The sequence below is a fragment of the Pipra filicauda genome, unplaced genomic scaffold, assembly GCF_003945595.2.
Source record: "Pipra filicauda isolate LSUMZ 115617 unplaced genomic scaffold, ASM394559v2 scaffold657_size180086_pilon, whole genome shotgun sequence".
Lineage (NCBI taxonomy): Eukaryota > Metazoa > Chordata > Aves > Passeriformes > Pipridae > Pipra > Pipra filicauda.
Genome location: NW_024104817.1, coordinates 56426 through 76686, shown reverse-complemented (window position 1 = coordinate 76686; position 20261 = coordinate 56426). Strand labels below are relative to the sequence as shown.

Here is a 20261-nt window from a genome sequence, read left to right as displayed (position 1 = left end):
AGTTACTTCCTCAGAATTAGCTCAAATAATAGCATGTGATAAATAAAGATGATCTCTTTTAAAATTACGCAAGCATTACTGAAAAGCTATGTACCCTTTTTTCATTCTAAGAAACTCATTTGAGAGATACTGAATGGATCTCAAGACTGATTTTTGTTGTTATATATTCCACTTCCTGAGGCGCCAACAGTCCACCAATACGTTTGAATTTGAAACTGTCCAAAACCTCCACAGTAAGCCAATTTATAAAAGTATATTTAAAAATTGTTTCTCCATTTTTCAGTGAAAGAAAGAAAGAACACTATTTCAAACTGAATGGGGGAGGGAAGATGAAAAAAAGAATCTGATACTAAGGACCCTATGGTGGTTTAGGAATGGTACTCTCCACTTCAGTGCTCCCACTGAAACACTGCAAACCACACATGGCTCGATCCCTCCCCCTCCCCCTGGGGCAGACTGGAGAGAAGAATTGGAGGCACAAAAAACAAAGATCACAGGTTGAGATAAAAACAATTTACTGGAAACAGCAATGGGATAGTAAAACAAACAGTATCAGCAACAATACTAATGACAAGAAAAAAAAACCAAATGATTCACAAGATTGCTCACCCACCCACCCTCTGCCACAGTACCCAACACAGAAGGGAGCCCTTCCCCCCTCCCCAAAAAATGAGGTGAGGTGGTACAGAACAACCTCCAGGTCCTAGCCATGCCCCTCCAGGCTACTGCAAAAATTAACCATGTCCTGGCTGGAACCAGGACAGACCCACTTATATTTAGGTCCAACATTTCTCAAAAGTAGTCAATAGCATAAAAAAGCACTGTGAAACCTACTAGCAATAGACCAGGAACACTCTCTGACAATGCTTCCCCCCACCATTCAATACACGTTTTAGTTTAACAACTTGAAAGGCACAGTAGATATTTTTCTTTGCTTTCTCTGGGCTTAACTGTATATGACAATCAAAAAAGAAAGCAGAGAGATTTAAAATTATAGTGCTGCAATGCACTATATTAGGACATATAAATTGCCTTCTAAATACTGCATGTGCTTGTAGAATCAGAAAGCTTTTGTTGGGTATCACACCTTTGTGAGTCCCAAAACAATTTAAAATTACTTAGGTATTTTCTTTACAACATACAGTTTTACAATTTTGCACACTGTCTGCCAAATTATAGGACAAACAAATTTTAATGCCAAGCTACAAATACTCCCCAAAGTAATCTTTAAGAAGAAAATAGCAATACAGGCCTTACTGGACTTGGTGATGCTATGAAATGGGAATGCTGAGAGCAATCGTTTCGGCTCCTATAAAACCTTCTAGTTTTGAGTTTTAGAAGAATTTTGATTCCCATGAAACTCAAAGATGATGACTGAATTAACTTAAAAATGTATTTTGTAGTATCTCCAAGCATTTCCTCAAATAATTTTTTTACAAGAACACAAAACAGGTCAGAGACTGTAAACTAAATAGCACATTAATAGATTTTCATTCCATACAATTAGCTTACCATAATATCTCCCTTCAAAAGTTGGGCAGGGTCTATAGCAATGCAGATTCGGTTTTGATTTTCTGACCCTATACTACTCAACAGGAGAGAAAAGAAGAATAAAATACATGGTTTAAAGAGACAAAAACAAAAAAACCAAACAACAACAAAAAACCAACAACAACAAAAAAAGACTTTGTAATTCTGCAATTATGAAAATTAAAACCTAAATTCAAATGTAATGGGAAATGTTTTAAACTTACTATATTCCAGATGTATAAACTGGTTGCATAGCCTGGTATAACTTCAGAAAAGGCCGACAAGCTGAAAAGAAGTCAACAGAAAGACTGTTTAGTAATATTTAGATACAGGAAAACAATTACAACTAGGAAGCTTCATGCACATCCAGACTGAGCAAAGCGGCACACAAGTGGTGCAATGTTGACTGTAAAAATATCCTTCAAAGCAAAATTTGCTTTGATAGATTCATTTGCCCCTAAAAAAGTATTTTATTTTATGACAAATATACTTTTTCCTGATCTCCAGACTAGTTCTGAATTGGATATTAGGATTTTAAAGGATTCTGGTAAGGACAGAAACAAATTCTGCAAGAAAATAAAATTATTAAAGAAGTAAGACAATGGCCAAAACAAAACCAGCCACCTCCCCAAAAAATAAAAAGCATTTTCAAAATTAAACAAAATATTTGATCTACAGTTTCGTTTCAAAACTAATAAGGCCCTTAAATTTCTTACTTGAACAAACAATACCCTGACTTTATTGAAACAGTTATTTTAGAAATAAAACCAGACTGAACAACATTGACAATGAATCATTGTAAATTCATGCTGATAATATTTTAAAAAGACCAGTGCTATTTAACTCTCAGATAATAAAAATACAGATTCATAGAACTGTTACAGAATCATAAATCATTAGGGTTGGAAAAAACCTTTAAGGTCATCAAGTCCAACTACTAGAGTTGGATTCTTTTACTGTGCTCTAGCACAGTATCTTATCATTTTAATTTTAAAGCCACTTAGTATAGCAAGCCACCTTAGAAGTACTGGTGAGGTCACACCTCAAGTATTATGTCCAGTTCTGGGCCCCTCACTTCAAGAAAGATACTGAGTCGCTGGAGTGTGTCCAGAAAAGGGCAATGAAGCTGGTGAAGGGTCTAGAAAGTAAGTCATATGAGGAGCGGCTGAGGGAGCTGGGGGTGTTTAGCCTGGAGAAAAGAAGGGGAGACCTTCTCACTCTCTACAACTATCTGAAAGGAGGTTGTAGCAAGGTCAGCCTCTTCTCCCAGGCAACTAGTGACAGGACAAGAGCACACAGCCTCAAGCTGCACCAGGGAAGGTTTAGGTTGGACATCAGGAAGAATCTCTTCATGGAAAGGATTGTTAAGCATTGGAACAGACTGTCCAAGGAGGTGGCAGAATCACCATTTCTGGAGGTGTTCAAGAAACTGGATGTGGTACTTAGTGCCATGGTCTAGTTGACAAGGTAATGATTGGTTGAAGATTGGACTCAATGATCTTGGAGGCCTTTTCAAACCTAAATGATTCTGTGACTCTGTAATTCTGTAAGCACACCATAGCCAAACAGCTTTTCCACAGAAAATCCAATCTCAAAACAGAAAAGAAATTATATTTACAATTATTTCCTAAACAAAGAGGAAATCATTGTGAAACCTGACAAGGTTCTCAGATCTTTTGCAGTAACAGGGCTCACAACTGTTCAAAAACTAGGCAGACATGAATAGCATCAACTCTTCATTTAAGAGAGAACATGAAATTCATTTGACCTGCTCCAATTTTTACTCTTACGATGTTTCTCTTCTGGTTTCATTATTGGAAATATTTGGATGGATATCAAGAAGATGTTAACTCTACTTTGAGATTCATGCAGGCTTTCTCAAAAGCTCCAAAATTAAACAAGACTTTAATCCTATACCTGAATAGGAAAAGTTAGGTAATTTACCTCCCCCAGCATCTAAGGTTGGGATGCCATGAAGAATAACATAGTGCAGGAAAAGAGGGGTTGCATTCATTTTCACAGATCCAGACAGAAGGCCACTTAAGAATTGCACGTATCTAAAAATACAAAATTTATCTGAATTAAATGAAAGTAGTAATATCAGGGAAATACATTATTTACACATTGATATTTCTAGATCATGAATAATGAATAGCATTGTGACACGGCACATAACTCCAGAATAATAATCCTCACAAAACAGCATTAAAAGACACTTTACCACTTTATTAAACGCATGGCTGTTGTATTTCTGTTGTTGATATCTTCGTTTTAGTTATTTACATCACTACTCTAAGTAAGAAAACAACTAGAAAATACAGTAAAGTCAATTGTTTTGGTACGCATTCCTAGTTGCAAGTGCAGGTCTTAAATAGCTTTCACAGTAGTATGATATGGGTCCTACTCCATTTACAGTGAAGTTCACTTCATTAAAAAAAGAGCAAGAAGTGCCCTGTCAGGAATCTTAGCATTATCAGCAATGCAGTCCAATGACATCTTCATAATGAGAAGTTATCTCATTCAGCACAAAACAGAGGAAAATTACCATAGCAATGTGAAAATCATTTTATTTCTGCTATTTAACACCTGGTTTAGTCACAAGCTCATGGGCAAATACATGCAAGTGAATATCACTGAAGTGTACATTAAACAAATTTCTCTTATTTCCTTAAATAACCAAGGGAAATCGGTCTCTAATTTTTCTACTGGATTTGAGTCCCTTTGTCTTCCATGCCTATGAGATGATCATCATTTAACATTATTCTCAGGAATGTATAAAAGAAAGAAAAATCACCTCTTTTTCCCCCTTTATCCACAGATCTCATTAACTGAACTCATTCTGCACAACTAAAGATATTCTGTCCAATAACAACAGCTTTACTACACCAGAATGGGGGTTGTGGTTGTTTCAAATAGATTTCATTTTATAGAGTGCTAGCAAAGCTCAATTTATTTTGAAATGTTAAGTAAAGGCAACTTTTCTTTTTGGTTTCCTCCTTCAGAAAGGTATTCTGAAAGTATTTAGTACATCAAAAGCACAAATATACAAACTGTCACACCTAAACAAAAAAACAGTGCAGTAAAATGTTTTGTCTGAATGTTTGCTCTCTACCACTACCTGCTTTTAATTATTCCAAAAATTTGACTGAATTTTTGAAAGCCTTTCTCAAAGCAGTGCATTTAAGAGGCCTATAGGCAGTCGGCTTACTTTTGAGAAGAGAGTTCAAAGATCTATCCTGAAAGTTTATGAGAATTTTTTTTCATATGAAGGGTATGTATCTGCATGTCTTCTTCAGGCAAATCTTCAACTGCTTATCTGAGAGTAAGTGTCCATTTTAAGTATTGTCAGAATGGATTTAGAATAGGAGATGTGGTCTATAGTTACTTTTCTTGTCACTGTTACAGCAGTGGGAAAAAGCTGAGTGATATTTTTAGGACTGATGCACTTAATGGCCACAATTTATCTGGACAAAACTTACTGGTGAAAAGTTTTCGAAATACAATTAATGGATGTATTTTCATATTTTATCATGTGGAGATCCACCTAAGCTATATCCATTTATATGTCAACTGGATTTTAACAAGGACATCACTAATTAATTACCCAGGAATGGTTTCAGAGAAAAAGCATATTAAAAAGGTGATTCGGGCCATTCACTGATCAGAACAGGAACAAAAAAAAGGGTTACAAAATTATCCAAAAAATATTAGAATTGGTTTTCCCTGAAATAGGATTAGTAGCCACTGGCAGGCCAGGCAAAGGTAGGAGAGGCAATATTCAGGAGGAGAATGGTTCTGACCAATGGTTTGGAGAACATCCTCTGTTCTCATGGGAAATAACTCTCCAAAATAAAGTGTCTGTAAGTGTATGTGTCTGGAAGATAGTAAGAGCAGCTCAAGTTCAGTACTGCTGAGCAAAGATATAAATCACATCAGTCAAGAGGTGAACTGAGTATCTCTGAGACCCTCTCCCTTGCCCCCCCCCCCGAAGAATTAATTAAGCAAGTGTCCTTGAAGAGGGTAGGAAAAGATAAATGCAACTATTTACATCTATTTGATTGCTAGCTTTAGGACTCACATACAGATCACTTAAGTTAGTGGCTATTGAAGTTTCCTGTCAACATGGTTGAAAAAACTACCCTGATGCACAATTCACAGGCTGCTGTGAGGGTTCCTGGCTCTCACTGAAATATGCCTGCTGCATGAGGCTTCTTGATGGGAAGATTAACAACATCTATTCCCTTTTGCTGCTATGGTTCACACTTCTCTTTGTGGTAGGCAGCATTCTCAAATTCTAATTATTAAAATGCAATACACGTATATGCAAACATAAAACTAAAACCAAAAAAGGCCAGTAAACTTCTAGTTATGAAAAGTTTATTTCAAGTCTAATAGAATGTTGTGTTACTATTTTTCAAGTTAAAAATAGCTGTGCATGCCACCAAATAGGTTCAAAAACTAATAGAAAAATTTTTCTTATTTAGAGATAACAAAACTAAATGCCTTACTCTAGTTGTTACTACTGATTTTTCTGCTTTAATTACTAGCAAAGGCTTATACTTTAAACAACTTCTAAAAAACCTACTGCATACATGTGGATTAATACAAAAATAAATGAACAGTAATTACCAAATCAAATCCAGTTGATATTTTATATTTCTAAAAGAAGATTCACCTATATCGCAATTACTCTGATGGATATCAGTCTCTTCTGGTACTGAATCCTTCATTACCTCTCATCAAAACAAGGTAAACAGCAAACTCCAGATCTATTCACTTTCCAAAATGCTTTATTACTTTGAGTCCTAACTCAACTTTATTTAGACAGACTGAAAAGGTAACACATCCAGATAGACATAATGAATAATGCCTGCTTTGACAAACATTTACTAGCATGGAGATGGGGCAAATGCGTAATCTGTAGATCCTCTAAACAAGTATTACTAAGATCCTTATTGCACACTAATCAGCACACATTCCATGTCACAATGAGTTTATTATTATCTTGGAAGAATCAAGAAACAGATTGTGACATCTCTTTATTAACAAACAATACAGTTAAGAACTCAGATAACAGTGTGGTACAAAAGGTCTTATCTGTCTTGGTTTACATGCAGGATCTGAAGGAGACATCTCATCAATCAAGGAATATTAACATAAGATAAAGTGCTAAGAGTTCAGGAAGCATCGGAGGATCTTGTGGAAATAGTCTTCACATAGCACGGGAGGGAGTAAGGGATGGGAGCAGAAGATAATGATGACATTTCTTATTGGTATGAATCAGAAGCAAATTGAATACCTTCTTTGGGATGGCTGCATTAAAGCTGAAACTTTATCATCAAAGAATTTCTTCATAGCAAATCTGTCTAGAGCCTGATCAGCACTGTCAAAAGAGAGACACAGATATCATGTTATTTTGTCTTGGTGTTTTCTTGGAAATTCATCAGGTTACTGCTTGAAATATGCAAAAATATTTGAAAGACAAAAAGGAGGGAAGCAAGGAAAAAAAGAAGCACCTAACTAGCAACTTCAGCACTTTGGACATTGTGAACAACATTTTTTCCACTGACACCTTCTCATTCGACACGTTAAGGCAGTTTCCTTCCTTAGGCAAAGCACCTACACTCTTATTCAACTAACTGGATTGCATACATGTAACATGAATATGTTAAAGTCATAATGTAACGAACTTGGGCAAAGCCAAGCAGCTCAAGCTCCCAAAGAAGGATACTTGCCATAATTTCCTCCTAGTGCCACTGGGGGATTTTCTCTACAAAATAAAAATTTATTCTCTTTTTCAAAAAGAACTATAGTACCCAGCTAGCGGATCATTTAAGCAGTCAACAATTCATTCAGTCTTTGTTTGCTGTGCCCTGAGCCATCAAGGAAGAGACTATTTAAAATAAAAGTGTTTTATGCTTTTTCCAAAAATTATTTAGAAGTTGCCAATTGTCTTGACAGGCTGTAAAGTCAAACCTTCTCTTTATGAATGTTAAAGATTACATAGTGTGTACTTGACCTAAAAACTTTTTCTCACCCAATCCATCATATATCTTCATATATCTTCATCCACACTACCATTCAGAATTTAGGCAACCCATTCCTAACGGGCCAAAGACTGCGAATGCTTTGCGTGTTAAAACAGAGTTTACCAACAAAGAGCTCTGTTTGACTTCATTAAATTTGATGGCACATTATTCCTTCTTAAATGAGACAAATCAGATATTATAAGACATAACCAAAATAGATTCACATCATTAAAGGCTTTTTCATAGAATCATGGAATGGTTTGGCTTCAAAGGGACCATAAAGATCATGTAGTTCCAACTCTCCTGCCATGGGCAGGGATACCTTTCACTAGACCACATTCCTCAAAGCCCCATCCAGCCTGGCCTTGAACACTTCCAGGGATGGGGCATCCACAACTTCTCTGGACTGCCTGTTCCAGTGCCTCACCACCCTCACAGTAAAGAATTCCTTCTTTATATCTAAACTAAATCTACTCTCCTTCAGTCTACAGCCATTCCCCCTTGTCCTATCGCTGCATACTCTTGTCAAAAGTCCTACTTCACTCTTCTTGTAGGGCCCCTTTAGGCACCGGAAGGCAGCCAGAAGGTCTCCCTGGAGCCTCCTCTTCTTCAGGTTGAACAACACCAGCCCTAACCCTCTCAGCCTGTCTTTGTAGGAAAGGTGTTAAGCCTAAATTCACTATGCCTAGATGTTTTGGCATGTTGCCAGAAAATGAACAGTAGCAGCAACAATACTTATGAGAGGGTACCAGAAAAGAAATGTTACTGCTCATTTCAGAAACCCACAACAAGAGACAATACCCGATCACTCCCTCCAACGTGTTACCCTCGGAACTGGCCTTACCCAGCTGGTCCCTCCAGCCTGGAATCAGCATTACCCAACCATTCCGTCCAGATCAGAACTGGTGCCATCGCACCACTCCCTCCACCACACTTTGACCAGAAGGAACCCCTTCTCCCTCGAAGAGACTCCCTTACCCCTGTCCTCTCCTAGCTACTGCAAAAATTAACACTGCCCTGAACAGAAGTAGGAGATATGTGCATGCTGATAAATTAGGAATTTTATTTGGCGTGAACATCAAAGTCTTCTGAGTACCATTTCTGACACGGAAGCTGGCACCCTCAACAGTTGCAACCATAGTAATTTTCTGCCAGGTACCACCTTTAAGGACGACACAATATTGCAACACTGAGATCACACCACAGTACCGTACTACCCTTACTTGACTGATTTTGTCATTCACAATGCTTCTCAACAAAATATTATGAAATTGGGGCAATCACTGTTGCAATTACTACTTGAAAATATTCAAGTAGTTGTTCAAGTACTTTTTTCAGCACATGCTGGTGTATACAATGCACCTAGCTTCTTGGTCTATAATGACCTCTTGACTGGGCTTACCCTAGTGAGCACAGATTGTTATCAGAGATTCTCATTTTCATGAAATCCATGAGTAATTTGCCATCAACCTCTAGTGATTTAAGACCCCATCAACTACAGCAGTGGATCAAATCTATTACTGACAGGCTGGTGTGAATTCAGAACCAAATTTGACTTAACCATGGCAGTTAGGGGGCATTTTTATTGTAATACATTTATGTATGTGTATATATATAAAAGAAACCAACGGAAAACAATGTGATTAAAAACCCAACAAACCCCTCCGAAACACATTTCATCCTTTTTGAGACCATCTATTAAATTTTATCCTTGTTGACAAATTATCAATTGCCATTTCATAATTTGAGCATTCCAAAAGAATCAACTAGAAAAATCAAAATAAAGTCTAGATTATTTCTTAAACTGCATTCTGCACTTTGATCAAGGAATGATCTCCTATTCAAATACTGCATCCAGATTCTAATATCTATTTTCCTTAAGTACTTTAAGAATAATTTCTCACTGATTCAAAAGAGGCCATCTTGAAACACCCTTTGGATGTTTCCTGCAAACCATTAAAAATCCCAGTTTTGAAGAGACCTTAGGGTGTCACCTAGTCCAACCTCCTACTGAAAACAGGACTACAAGAACAGTGTGTCATGAAAGCAGGCTGCGTTAAGACATGCTCCAAGACTCTTTGGGAAGAAAATGTGACAAACCTTAATTGACAAACTGACAGAGACTACTCAACTAAAAGGCATTTTTCCTTATGTATATTGTAAAAAACACACAACATGCATTATTCACACTTACCTTGCAGAAACATTGATGAAGTGCATATACGATGATATGACTACACCTATCCTTCCTTTTCCCCCCTGTATTAGGAAAAAGGGAATGATAACTTATTTATTACATGAATGGGCATTATTTTATTTAAGACCCATAGTAAATACAATTTTAAGACAAGAGATTCAGTCAGTCCTTTTACTCATGCATCCCCTTTGTTGATGGAAAGGTGGAAAAAATGGGCAGCAGCTTATTTGTCAATGCAAGCTGGCTCACAAATGACAAAAAAACCCACTAAATAGGATTTCTATGAGCATGCCTGTCAAGTCTTACTGATTTAAAGGAATGGGGGGGGGGGGGGGGGGGACACAGAAAAATTGTGTCAACTATTCTAATTTTTTATTATTTTTTCTCAGAAATCATTCACAACAAGTTTAGACAATGTTGCACTTTCCAGCATGAAATGCTATAAAATACCAATTTTGGAAAGAATATGAGTTTCTAACAGGTCCGGGCATTTTTACCTCCCCAACACCTGAGATTTACAACTAATTTTCTATGGATAATTTAAAAAATGCTCCAAAGTAATTTTAAATACATTTACATGACAAATTCAGTACAATCTACTAAGCAGTAATTCTCATGGATTTCAAAATGTTTTCAGTCTCTCAGCTGATACACATAGCTGGCTGCATCTATCTTTGCAGGTGGAAAACAAAATTACCCAAAGACATTAATCAACAACATGCATTATCAATTTGTATATAACTGTATATCTAGAAATACTTTGTTCCCTTTTCTTTTGTCCTGTGAATGGCCCTTACTCCTGGCAGTAGTCCTGCAAACTAGCAAGACTTCAAGCATTTCATACAATAATGGCATTCTGTCTGTAAGAAATTCAGGACTGGGGACTATAGAATCTGACTTGAAGAGAAGTTTTGGTCCTATTATCATCCTCATTTTGTTTAGAGTAACATCTGCTAGTGATACAGAGACAGGTTTGCCTCAAGTGTCACCAACATAGCTACCAATTCAGTTCTGAATTCATTTTATCCACATTTAACTAAGGTTTTTCTTTATTTCTCTTCTTTTTGAGTATGGAAGGGGAAGTAACACAGCATACTGGTAGCTTTGCTATAATGCATTGCAGTGATGCTGCCAGTTAAAACGTTGTCCCACAACAAAATTCATGAACATCACAGAACATGAAGAGTTTCTAAGGAGTTTCCTATAAAGCTGGAAAAACCTCAAGCTTCGAAATACGCCCACAGAAGTAACAGTGACCTTTGCAGGATGTGAGCTAACATCACTGCATGCTGTATCTGCAGCAGGGGCTAGGATCTTATCATAAAAAGCAATCTATAACAAGCATGCAAGGTTAGTAGATTTAAGCATACTTATATCAACTGAAGATCTGGCATACTGTTTCCAACACTGAAAATAGATCAAACTTATTATTTTTTAAAAAGAGTAAGAATAAAGGATAATGTTTTTGAAAATGAATACAAACTGTGTGTATATAAAAGGCTCACTTACTCTGCAGTGTATTACCACCACATGTTGAGGATCATTGTTCAGCCATGACTCCATAGCCTTGCAGATGGTGCACACCTTATTAAGAAGCGGAGCATGGAGATCAGGCCAACCCACATCCATAATCTGCAATTAAACAAGTAATATTTACAAGAGACACCTTGACCCTAGTATCACATATTATAATCTGGATTCAAATAACTGTGATGGTTCAAAGTCTCCACAGTTTTTCCAGTCCCAGACAACCATGCCATTCAAATGCCATGACACTTACAGGTCTCTTAAGGGGAAGAAGGGAATTTGTTTTTAAGATTCTGGTATTTTATAAAATAAACAAAACGCTCCCCCCCTAATCCCGCCAACCACTTAAAAGTGACAACATTTCTGAAGATCTCAAGTTTTTAAAGATTTTTCAATTAGATATTCAGGTATTTTATAACAGTAAAGAAGGTCAAAGTTAGAACAAAGATTGTTTTAATTTCATTGGTTTGATTTGAAATTTATTTCCTTAATGTGCAACAGACATGGCATCTTAATTTTTTTTCCTTTTTTCTATTCAGCCTTAGTCACTACATAATACTGTTTACTCAACCTATTATTATATGCATATTTAACACTAACAAAACCAGTAACCCAGTAACCATGAACAATTTAAATCCTTTATGATCAATAAAGCACTCAAAAGGTTAAAACTAAGAGTTCTTTTAGCTTCAGCTATCTGATTGTACATTACACTATATAATCCCAGTATCCCGTGACTGCACAAAGAAAGTATACTTGAAGTAAAATTTATAGCATTCAATAGGAGTTTTTCAGAAGTCACAACAGGCTTCAGGTCCTGTGTATAAAGTCTAAGAAAACAACAGGAACAGGTATGTAAAATACAGACCTAACAGACACAAAACATAACTTAGGAAAAAATAAAAAGGGATGCATGTGGGGCTTTTTATCATCTTCCAAAACTTGTTCTCTTACTCTGTATATCAACACTTGCATAGCTTCAGGGCTCACCAGGCCATTTAAGTTTTATTTAACACTAGAAAGAGATGTTATGGAAGACAGTCAATACCTTTGGGTTAAGCTTGGCAAGGTCATATCTCTTTTCAGAGAGGTTTAATACCTGTTAAAAAAAAAAAAGAAAAAAAAATCAACCATTAAGATCCATAATTTATGTTGTAAATAGCTGTATTTGAAACATGAAAACTACAAGAAACTACAGTGATATGGCTTCAGGTTTGTCCACTGTTCTACTAAACTAAATTAACATTTGAAGTCAGGTACCACTAGCAAATGTATTTTAGGTATTCAGTTGTTATACGTTGAAGCTAAAGCTGAAACTAAGTGCACATTTTGAAAAAGGACAGTTAAAATTCCACTACATCTTACTTATTTTGTGTGGCTTTATTTGAGTAAGAGGTACAGTGAGAGACCTGGGCACCATGCAAAATAACTGCAGAGCATAAGAATTAACAATGAAAAGTCTGTGAAGATGGTACAGCATTAAATATTCGAATTTGTGGGCCTGACAAGAAATTACTGCTCTGTCAAAACTTTGCAGGGAAGATATGACATAGCTATTTAACTATAGCTTAGCCTATGAGATCTTCCAACTCTTCTGTTAACTCATTAGATAGCAAGTTATCATACACTTAGTGTTCAATAAGAAATAGTTAAAGAGATAGACTGTAAAATGAGCAAAAAAAAGCAGTGTATACAAGTATAACTGTCTCTTTCATTAGAAAGTACTTTAAATCAGTATCAATAACAAAAAGCTGAAATATCAGTACTGAAGAACTGAAATAATGCTACTGAGGCAGATTCACAGTGTGGCTATTTCACATCACAAGTTAGGTACAGATGACATAATCACTGAAAAAGTTTCATTACACTTCTGAAATGGAATAAACAGATTGTAAATTTGAGATAGAGTAAATATAAGTCCATTATATATTTTACTATTACCCAAGGACAATTTAAGAACCCTTTTCTAAAGTGTAACGCTTTTCTAAAATACCACCTGAGGCATTAACCTCAGCTGGCTCACCAAAAAAGCCAGAAGTCAAAGAGGTTAAAGGAACTACATCATTTTCCTTCTAGAAACTGGTGCCTGCTGCTCACCAATGTGGTACTTAAAAATGTGCAACTCCATTATGGACACAGTGGAAACAGTATGACATCACGGCACCTCTAGGAAAAATTACATTTTTTAGGCAAGAAATTTATCCAGATGAAGAAACACCCAAATTAACAAGGCACTCAAGAAAACAGCTTCCATTTTAAGCTGCACAGGCTTCTGAAATTACATATGATATTGACCATAAAGGGTATACACCACTTCCATTGATCAAACTCCAAAAGAAAGAATAAAATTTCTTTATATTATGAGAAACATTGTCTTAATTCCAGTATACTGTTTGCATTTTAAACAGATTACTCCTGAAGAGCTAAATAACAATCAAAAATTTTTATGTTCATTCTCTGATATATCAGGAAGATATATCAACAACTATAAATAAGACTATACTTATCCTTCCATAAATATCAATAGTAATTTTACAGGAATGAAATGAAGAGTCTCTTCTACAAATGAGACATTTTTTTCTAATTTTCTATTAGCTTTAATATTTGCCAAAAAATTAAGAGTTGCACTTTTCAGTACAGATCTCAGTACAGAGTTCTTAAAATCAGTGATAAAGCTATGTTAAGAAATCAAATACCTAAAATTTTGCACAGGGAAAAAAAGGGCTATTTGATTCATCTTTCTTGTTGCTTTATATTTAAGATCAATTTAAAATTCCTGTGTGTCAGAATACAGCCCTGTTCATGATGGGTATTTGTCATTGCTGGATCAGATGTCAAACTCAAAGATACCCAAGTCCTGTGAAGCTGAGATACTCCAGGAGTCCTATCAGCATAGAATAAAGACCAGAAGATACAAGAACCAACATTTCACATACAACAACAAAACAAGGCATTACAGAAGTCTTTGAAGGGAAGCATATATCATAAATAGATGTCACTGCGTGTTGGGTTTGGCTGGGGTAGATTTAATTTTCTTCACAGTAGCTCACAGTGTTTTGGATTTATGTTGAAAATGGTGTTAATAACACAGGGATGTCTTCATTATTGTTGAGCAGCGCTTACACAGTGCCATGGGCTTTTCTGCCTCTCATACCACCCCATCAGTGAGTGGGCTGGGGGTGCACAAGAAGTTAGGAGAGGACACAGCCAGGACAATTGACCCTAACTGACCAAAGGGATTTTCCATACTGTATGACATGCTCAGCATATAAGCCTGGGAAAGAAAGTGGAGACATTCAGAGTGATGATGTCTCCCCCAAGTCACCACCACACATAACGGAGCCCTGCTTTCCTGGAGATGAATGAATACCTGCCTGCTGCAGGGAGCAATGAATGAACTCCTTGTTTTGCTTTGCTTGTGTGCAGAGTCTTTGCTTCACCTATTAAGCTGTCTTTATCTCAACCCATGTGTTTTCTTCACTTTTACTCTTCCACTTCTCTCCCCTGTCCCACTGGTGGGGAAGTGAGCAAGCGGCTGTGTGGGACCAAGTTACTGGCTGAGGTTAAGCCATGATACAGTGGAAGATTAACTGCATCCTTTTTGGTCCCTTTTTGGCATATCCTAGGTCTACTTACTTATATTTTGGTACAAGAAAGAGAAGCATTAGCATCAGTTTCTAAATTTTTATCTGTTGGAGAAGTCACATTTCTTCTAGGCACCAAAGTCTGCAGGGAAGATACTTTTTTAGAGTAACAAAGCAGAGAAAAATTTACTGCAAGCTATGGACAGGCTTTCATCTCTCCATAAAGGACTCTTATCTCAGACCATCAAAGTATAATCCTCTACTGTTTAGAGAAAATTAGATACTTAGGATTTTTTGTTCATATTCTTCATAACAAACAGACTCAAACAGGAAACAATGCACTCACACAATTCTTTGAGTGTATCATTCCCTCCTCTGTTCTCACTATCAACTGCAGCGAAGAGAGAGCAACTAAGTAAAAAACAACAAATGCTAATTTCTAGTATATGTTCTGCTAGTTGAGACCCTGGCCCAATGAAAGAGCAGAACTGTTCCCATCAACTTCAGCAGAATTGCTGACTTGAAAACTCTTTTGAGGAGATTTTGGGGGCTTTTTGTTTTGCCCGCGAATGAAGATTTAGGAAGGCTCTATCCACGTTTGTTACAAGCATGCTGGTGGCTTATGAGGCCAATACGAGATAGACATATCCAATTGCAAAAGGTACAGCAGAATATACCACCTTAGGTGGTATATTCAGCAAAACATGATTTTTTTCTATGTTGTCTTTTCTCCTCGAGAGTGATCCTGCGTGCGTTCTCAAAAGAAGCAGCAGCCATATAGATGGTGTGTCTCCAGGCCTCCCAATTGGAGGCCAGAGTAGACCAGTTACGATGATCAATATGGCCGAGGTTGAGATGTTGTTTCAGGGAGTCCTTGTATCTTTTCTTCGGGGCTCCTCTCTTGTGGCAGCCGGTGGCAAGTTCACCATGGAGCAAGATCTTAGGGAGGCGGTGATCTTTCATCCTTGAGATGTGCCCTGCTCAGCGCAGCTGTGTTCTCAGCACCATGGTCTCAATGCTTGTGACTGCTGCTTGTTCTAGAACAGATGTATCGGTCACATAATCTGACCAGTGGATGTTTAGGATTGTTCGGAGGCAGCGTTGATGGAACCGTTCTAGGAGACGCAGGTGGTGGCGGTAGATGACCCATGATTAGGAACCACATAAGAGAGTAGACAGCACTAAGGCTCTGTAAACACTGATCTTTGTACTTTTCTTCAAGTGTTTATTTCGCCATACTCTTTTGTGAAGTTTTCCAAAAGCACTGTATGCCTTTGCTAACCTGTTGTCTATCTCCCCGTCAATTTTACCGTCCGAGGAGATGAGGCTACCTAGGTAATTAAACTGCTGGATTGATTTAAGGTCTGATTGGCCAATGGTGATATGGGGATGATGGAAGACCTCCTGAGGTGCAGGTTGATAGAGAACTTCTGTCTTCTTTAAGCTGACTTCCAGACCAAAGAGTTCAGCAGCATCTGCAAAGCAGGATGTTAAATGCTGCAGAGCTGCTTCTGTGTGGGCGACAAGGGCAGTGTCATCAGCATAAAGCAGCTCCCGGACAAGATGATTTAAGGTCTTGGTGTGGGCCTTCAGTCGCCTTAGGTTGAATAGGCTTCCATCAGTATGGTATTGAATGTAGATACCGTCCTGATCCTTGAGGTCTGCCGTGGCCCTTTGGAGCATCATACTGAAAAAGACTGTGAATAGAGTTGGTGCGAGAACGCAGCCTTGTTTCACACCATTAGTTATTAGAAAGGGCTCAGAAAGTGCGTCGCCATATCTGACTTGGCCATGTTGATCCTCATGAAGTGAGATGATCATTTTAAGGAATTTAGGGGGACAACCTAAACGTTCCAAAATCTGCACAGACCTTTTCTGCTCACAGTATCGAAAGCCTTGGTGAGGTCAACAAAGGCTACATAGAGACCTTTGTTCTGTTCCCTACACTTCTCTTGCAGTTGTCTGAGAACAAATACCATGTCTGTGTGCTCCTGTTGGCTCTGAAACTGCACTGACTTTCAGGTAGAATTCCTTCTGCAATAGCAGGTATTAGTCTGTTCAAGAGTATTCTTGCCAGGATTTTGCCAGATTTTGCTGATATACATGTGCCTCTTGAGCAGGCTGAAGAGGTATTCAAAACATAAGAAACAAAAGAGTTTAAAAGCAAGCTCTGAACCTACAACCTGGCTGTGGTTTGTCAGGTTGTCTTGTGAATTCACAAAAACATACTCGAAGCAGATGGCATCAAGGTCTTTTTTGACCAAGACAGCTGATTTGCAAAATGTTCGTTAGAAAATAAATTAATAAATAGAACAAAACCAAAACAAAATCCAAAAATTCCAGCTTTGCAAGAGAAACTGACTACATTCCCTCCCAGAGAGAGGACATACTAAACAAGAATTTACCATATATCAGATTTTTGTAATACAAACAGGTATTAAGTGAGTTTTAACTGGACTGAGACTTACAAGCTTACACTGCTGTCCCATGGAAAAGACCACCGAGAACAGCTGAATTTGTACCTGTAATGCTTTACATACAGAAGCTTTACATACACCTTCAAACTATTACTATTTTGTGCCTTATAAGCTACCAGTGTCTGATAGAAGGGAAGCGAAGGGCACCAAGGCAGCATGCTGAGGGCATCAGACCACGGCACAAGTATTATACATGCATCTTGAGGACAATCTGGTTCATAATGCACCTATGACATCTTGGTTTGTGAGCAAAAAGATAATGTATTTAAATCATTAGATGGAATCTCTCCAGAAACTAATTTCTACTGTGAGTCAAGTTCAACCTCCTGAAGTCATAGATTTTACTCTAATAGTTTATACACACTAACTAAAAAGACAGTAGAAGAAAAAAAGTAAATAAAATATTGGTCTTGTTTTAAATTCACCTTCATAGAACAAGCTGAGACAACACATGCCATGGCACTAGCCAGAAAACAACACAGGAGATTAATAGCTTGTGTTATCATTAAAAAAAAAATCTGCACACGAAGATCGTTATAGATTTGCTTACAACTTAATTTCCTATAGAAAACTAAACAGCAGTAAAAAAATGCATCTACAACAAGTTAATGAGAAAGATCTAGACAGAACACACCAACAGCAATCCTACTTTTACATGTTGTTTCACAGTATACGGTAGAGACAGACAGTGAACACATGATGGTGAGAGACTATCAGATGCCCACTTGAGGAACCAGAGATGTTAGGAAAAAAGAACACACTCCACATTGCAGGGTGTGTCTTTTTTAAAAGCCTTCTTTGGACAATGAAAATGGTCAGTGCAATCATTCTACAGTGTTTGACTATGTGTTACTACAAAGAGACTGCAGTGCCCCAGCAAAAGAGTGCTTTCAATATCTGTTCTTGCCTAGCAGCTTAAAACACTACTGAAAATCTTGCACTTGCTTGCAAGGCTGTAAAGATGGACCAAAGAATAACTTCTAGTTTATAATGGTATATGTGGACCTACCAGTAGACTTCCTGTGTAGACAAAAGAAGATGTATCACAAAACACTCATCTTACACATACCAAGTAATTATTGCCATGTTTGGATTTGAGCATTCGGGTTACATCTTGTAGATTGTGGAGGTAAGTTTCCTCAGAACAGCTAGCAGGGAAAGATACAGCAATAATCCGCTCTGTGATGTAAGTGAGGTCAAGTTCATAGCCTTCTTCCATAATGTGATCAAAGTCTGCACTTCTGTGAAGAAATTAGATATGGCAGTTCACAGCAAAGCAGCCAAGAACAAACATAGCATATTAATGAAAAGAAACTGCAACTTGAACTCCTACAGACAAGCATCAGATGTTTCCAATAATTTCATTACAATTACAGCTCATTAAATGCCTACAGAACTCAAATTATTCAGTTCAGAACACAAACTGAGTTAGCCAAAAATCAGAGTTCTTCACATCAGAACCATAGTGAAAAAATCTCTGCAATCAGTAATGTAGAAAAGCACTAAAATGAATACAAGCACTTTTGGCAAATACTAGCACAACAAATTTGGGAGTTAAATAGGAAACTTCTAGGTACTTATGTCTGCACACATCTCTCTGTAGAATTCTGCAAATGCTTTACAAGTTGGTAGATTCACCAGTGATCTGTAAAACATTGCAGATCTTGAAATCTGCTCTGAGTAACACTGACATGAATCTAAAACCAGTCCCCAGACTGCAAGACATGAATATAATCCAATTAATTTCACGGGTTAGTGTACGGATACTGTTTACTTTAACTTTTCTTTCTTTTCCAGGTTAAGGGCACAATCTCACCTTGCCCGTCTTAATAGAATAATCAAAAGATTCTAGTCATTAAATTACAAGTAAGCTCAGCAAATATGCCCAGTTGTTTTCTCAGACAGAGATTGTAAAATGGTACTTGCATAGCAGGTCATGTCTTGCAGAAGACTGAACTCAGAAATCACAACCACAAATAACAAAATCTAAACCCACCAAGGCAAGATGTGACACTGCTACATAAAATACGAAAGAAATACTTGCTGTGATTCTTTGTCACAACTGGAAGCAGAATTCTTCGAAGCACTGCTGCAATTCTGCAACAAAGAAAACAGAACAGTCAATCCGGAAGCTTACTTACTGTCACTGATGTCAATGTTTCTGACTTTTTTCCTTATTTTTTATGTGGAAAATTATAACAAGAGGATACGAGAGGATCATTGCCCTGTGTTTTGAAGGCAAACACTGTGGTTACGACCGAGTTATGTCTAACTCTCTATCACCTCTTCCAACCCACTACTGCCAGAGAAGTCTTTCGTGCTGTCTTTTGTGCTCTTCTTGGTAACTGCATTAAGATTAGAGAAAACATAGTCGTCTTTGAGAAGATGAAATTTGAATTTTTTTATAAACCTGCAAAAGCAAGTTCCTCTCAACTGATTTCCTTATGACAATATTGAAATATATACTCAATATATTCCTGAGAATTTATTGTGTAGTAGTTTATTCTTGTAATTCCATTTGTTCAATAATAGCAACTATTCATGAAAAAGTATAAAAATATTCTCCCTCGTGAACCTCAGTAAAAGGAAAAAACAAAAACAAAGCTACTACTATACTAACAATAAATAAAAATAAATAAAAATAATTCACTCTACATTTATCTATGTCTATATATATTTTATCTTTGCATATATATTATTTTATATATATATTTATATATAGTATATATTTTATTTTAGCCTTTAGATAAGTATAATATGTTTTAATACAGAAAAGAAGGAGTTCAATTTAATATCATGCATCAGTAACTCCATAGGTGAAAGAATATTCACTCCTCTCCCTCCCCTGAATATACAGAAACATGCACACAAAAGCTTATTTAGATTAAGGGTAAGAGCTGGAAGGCTGATAAACCCT

The 20261-nt window shown here is 37.0% G+C and overlaps 1 protein-coding gene across 4 annotated transcripts in view; it reads right to left on the bottom strand.

The window, feature by feature from the left end:
• The window catches only part of TNS3 (tensin 3), a 163619-nt gene that overhangs the window by 87920 nt on the left and 55438 nt on the right, over nucleotides 1-20261 (bottom strand). For all 4 annotated transcript variants that reach the window (XM_039388487.1, XM_039388488.1, XM_039388486.1 and 1 more), the window contains 9 exons: nucleotides 19389-19441; nucleotides 18414-18585; nucleotides 12332-12382; nucleotides 11266-11388; nucleotides 9754-9818; nucleotides 6830-6913; nucleotides 3475-3587; nucleotides 1755-1815; nucleotides 1513-1585 (listed from right to left, as the gene is read on the bottom strand). In XM_039388487.1, the coding sequence (XP_039244421.1) occupies nucleotides 1513-1585; nucleotides 1755-1815; nucleotides 3475-3587; nucleotides 6830-6913; nucleotides 9754-9818; nucleotides 11266-11388; nucleotides 12332-12382; nucleotides 18414-18563 (720 nt within the window). In that variant the 5' untranslated portion in view covers nucleotides 18564-18585; nucleotides 19389-19441. The remainder of the gene's footprint in view (nucleotides 1-1512; nucleotides 1586-1754; nucleotides 1816-3474; nucleotides 3588-6829; nucleotides 6914-9753; nucleotides 9819-11265; nucleotides 11389-12331; nucleotides 12383-18413; nucleotides 18586-19388; nucleotides 19442-20261) is intronic.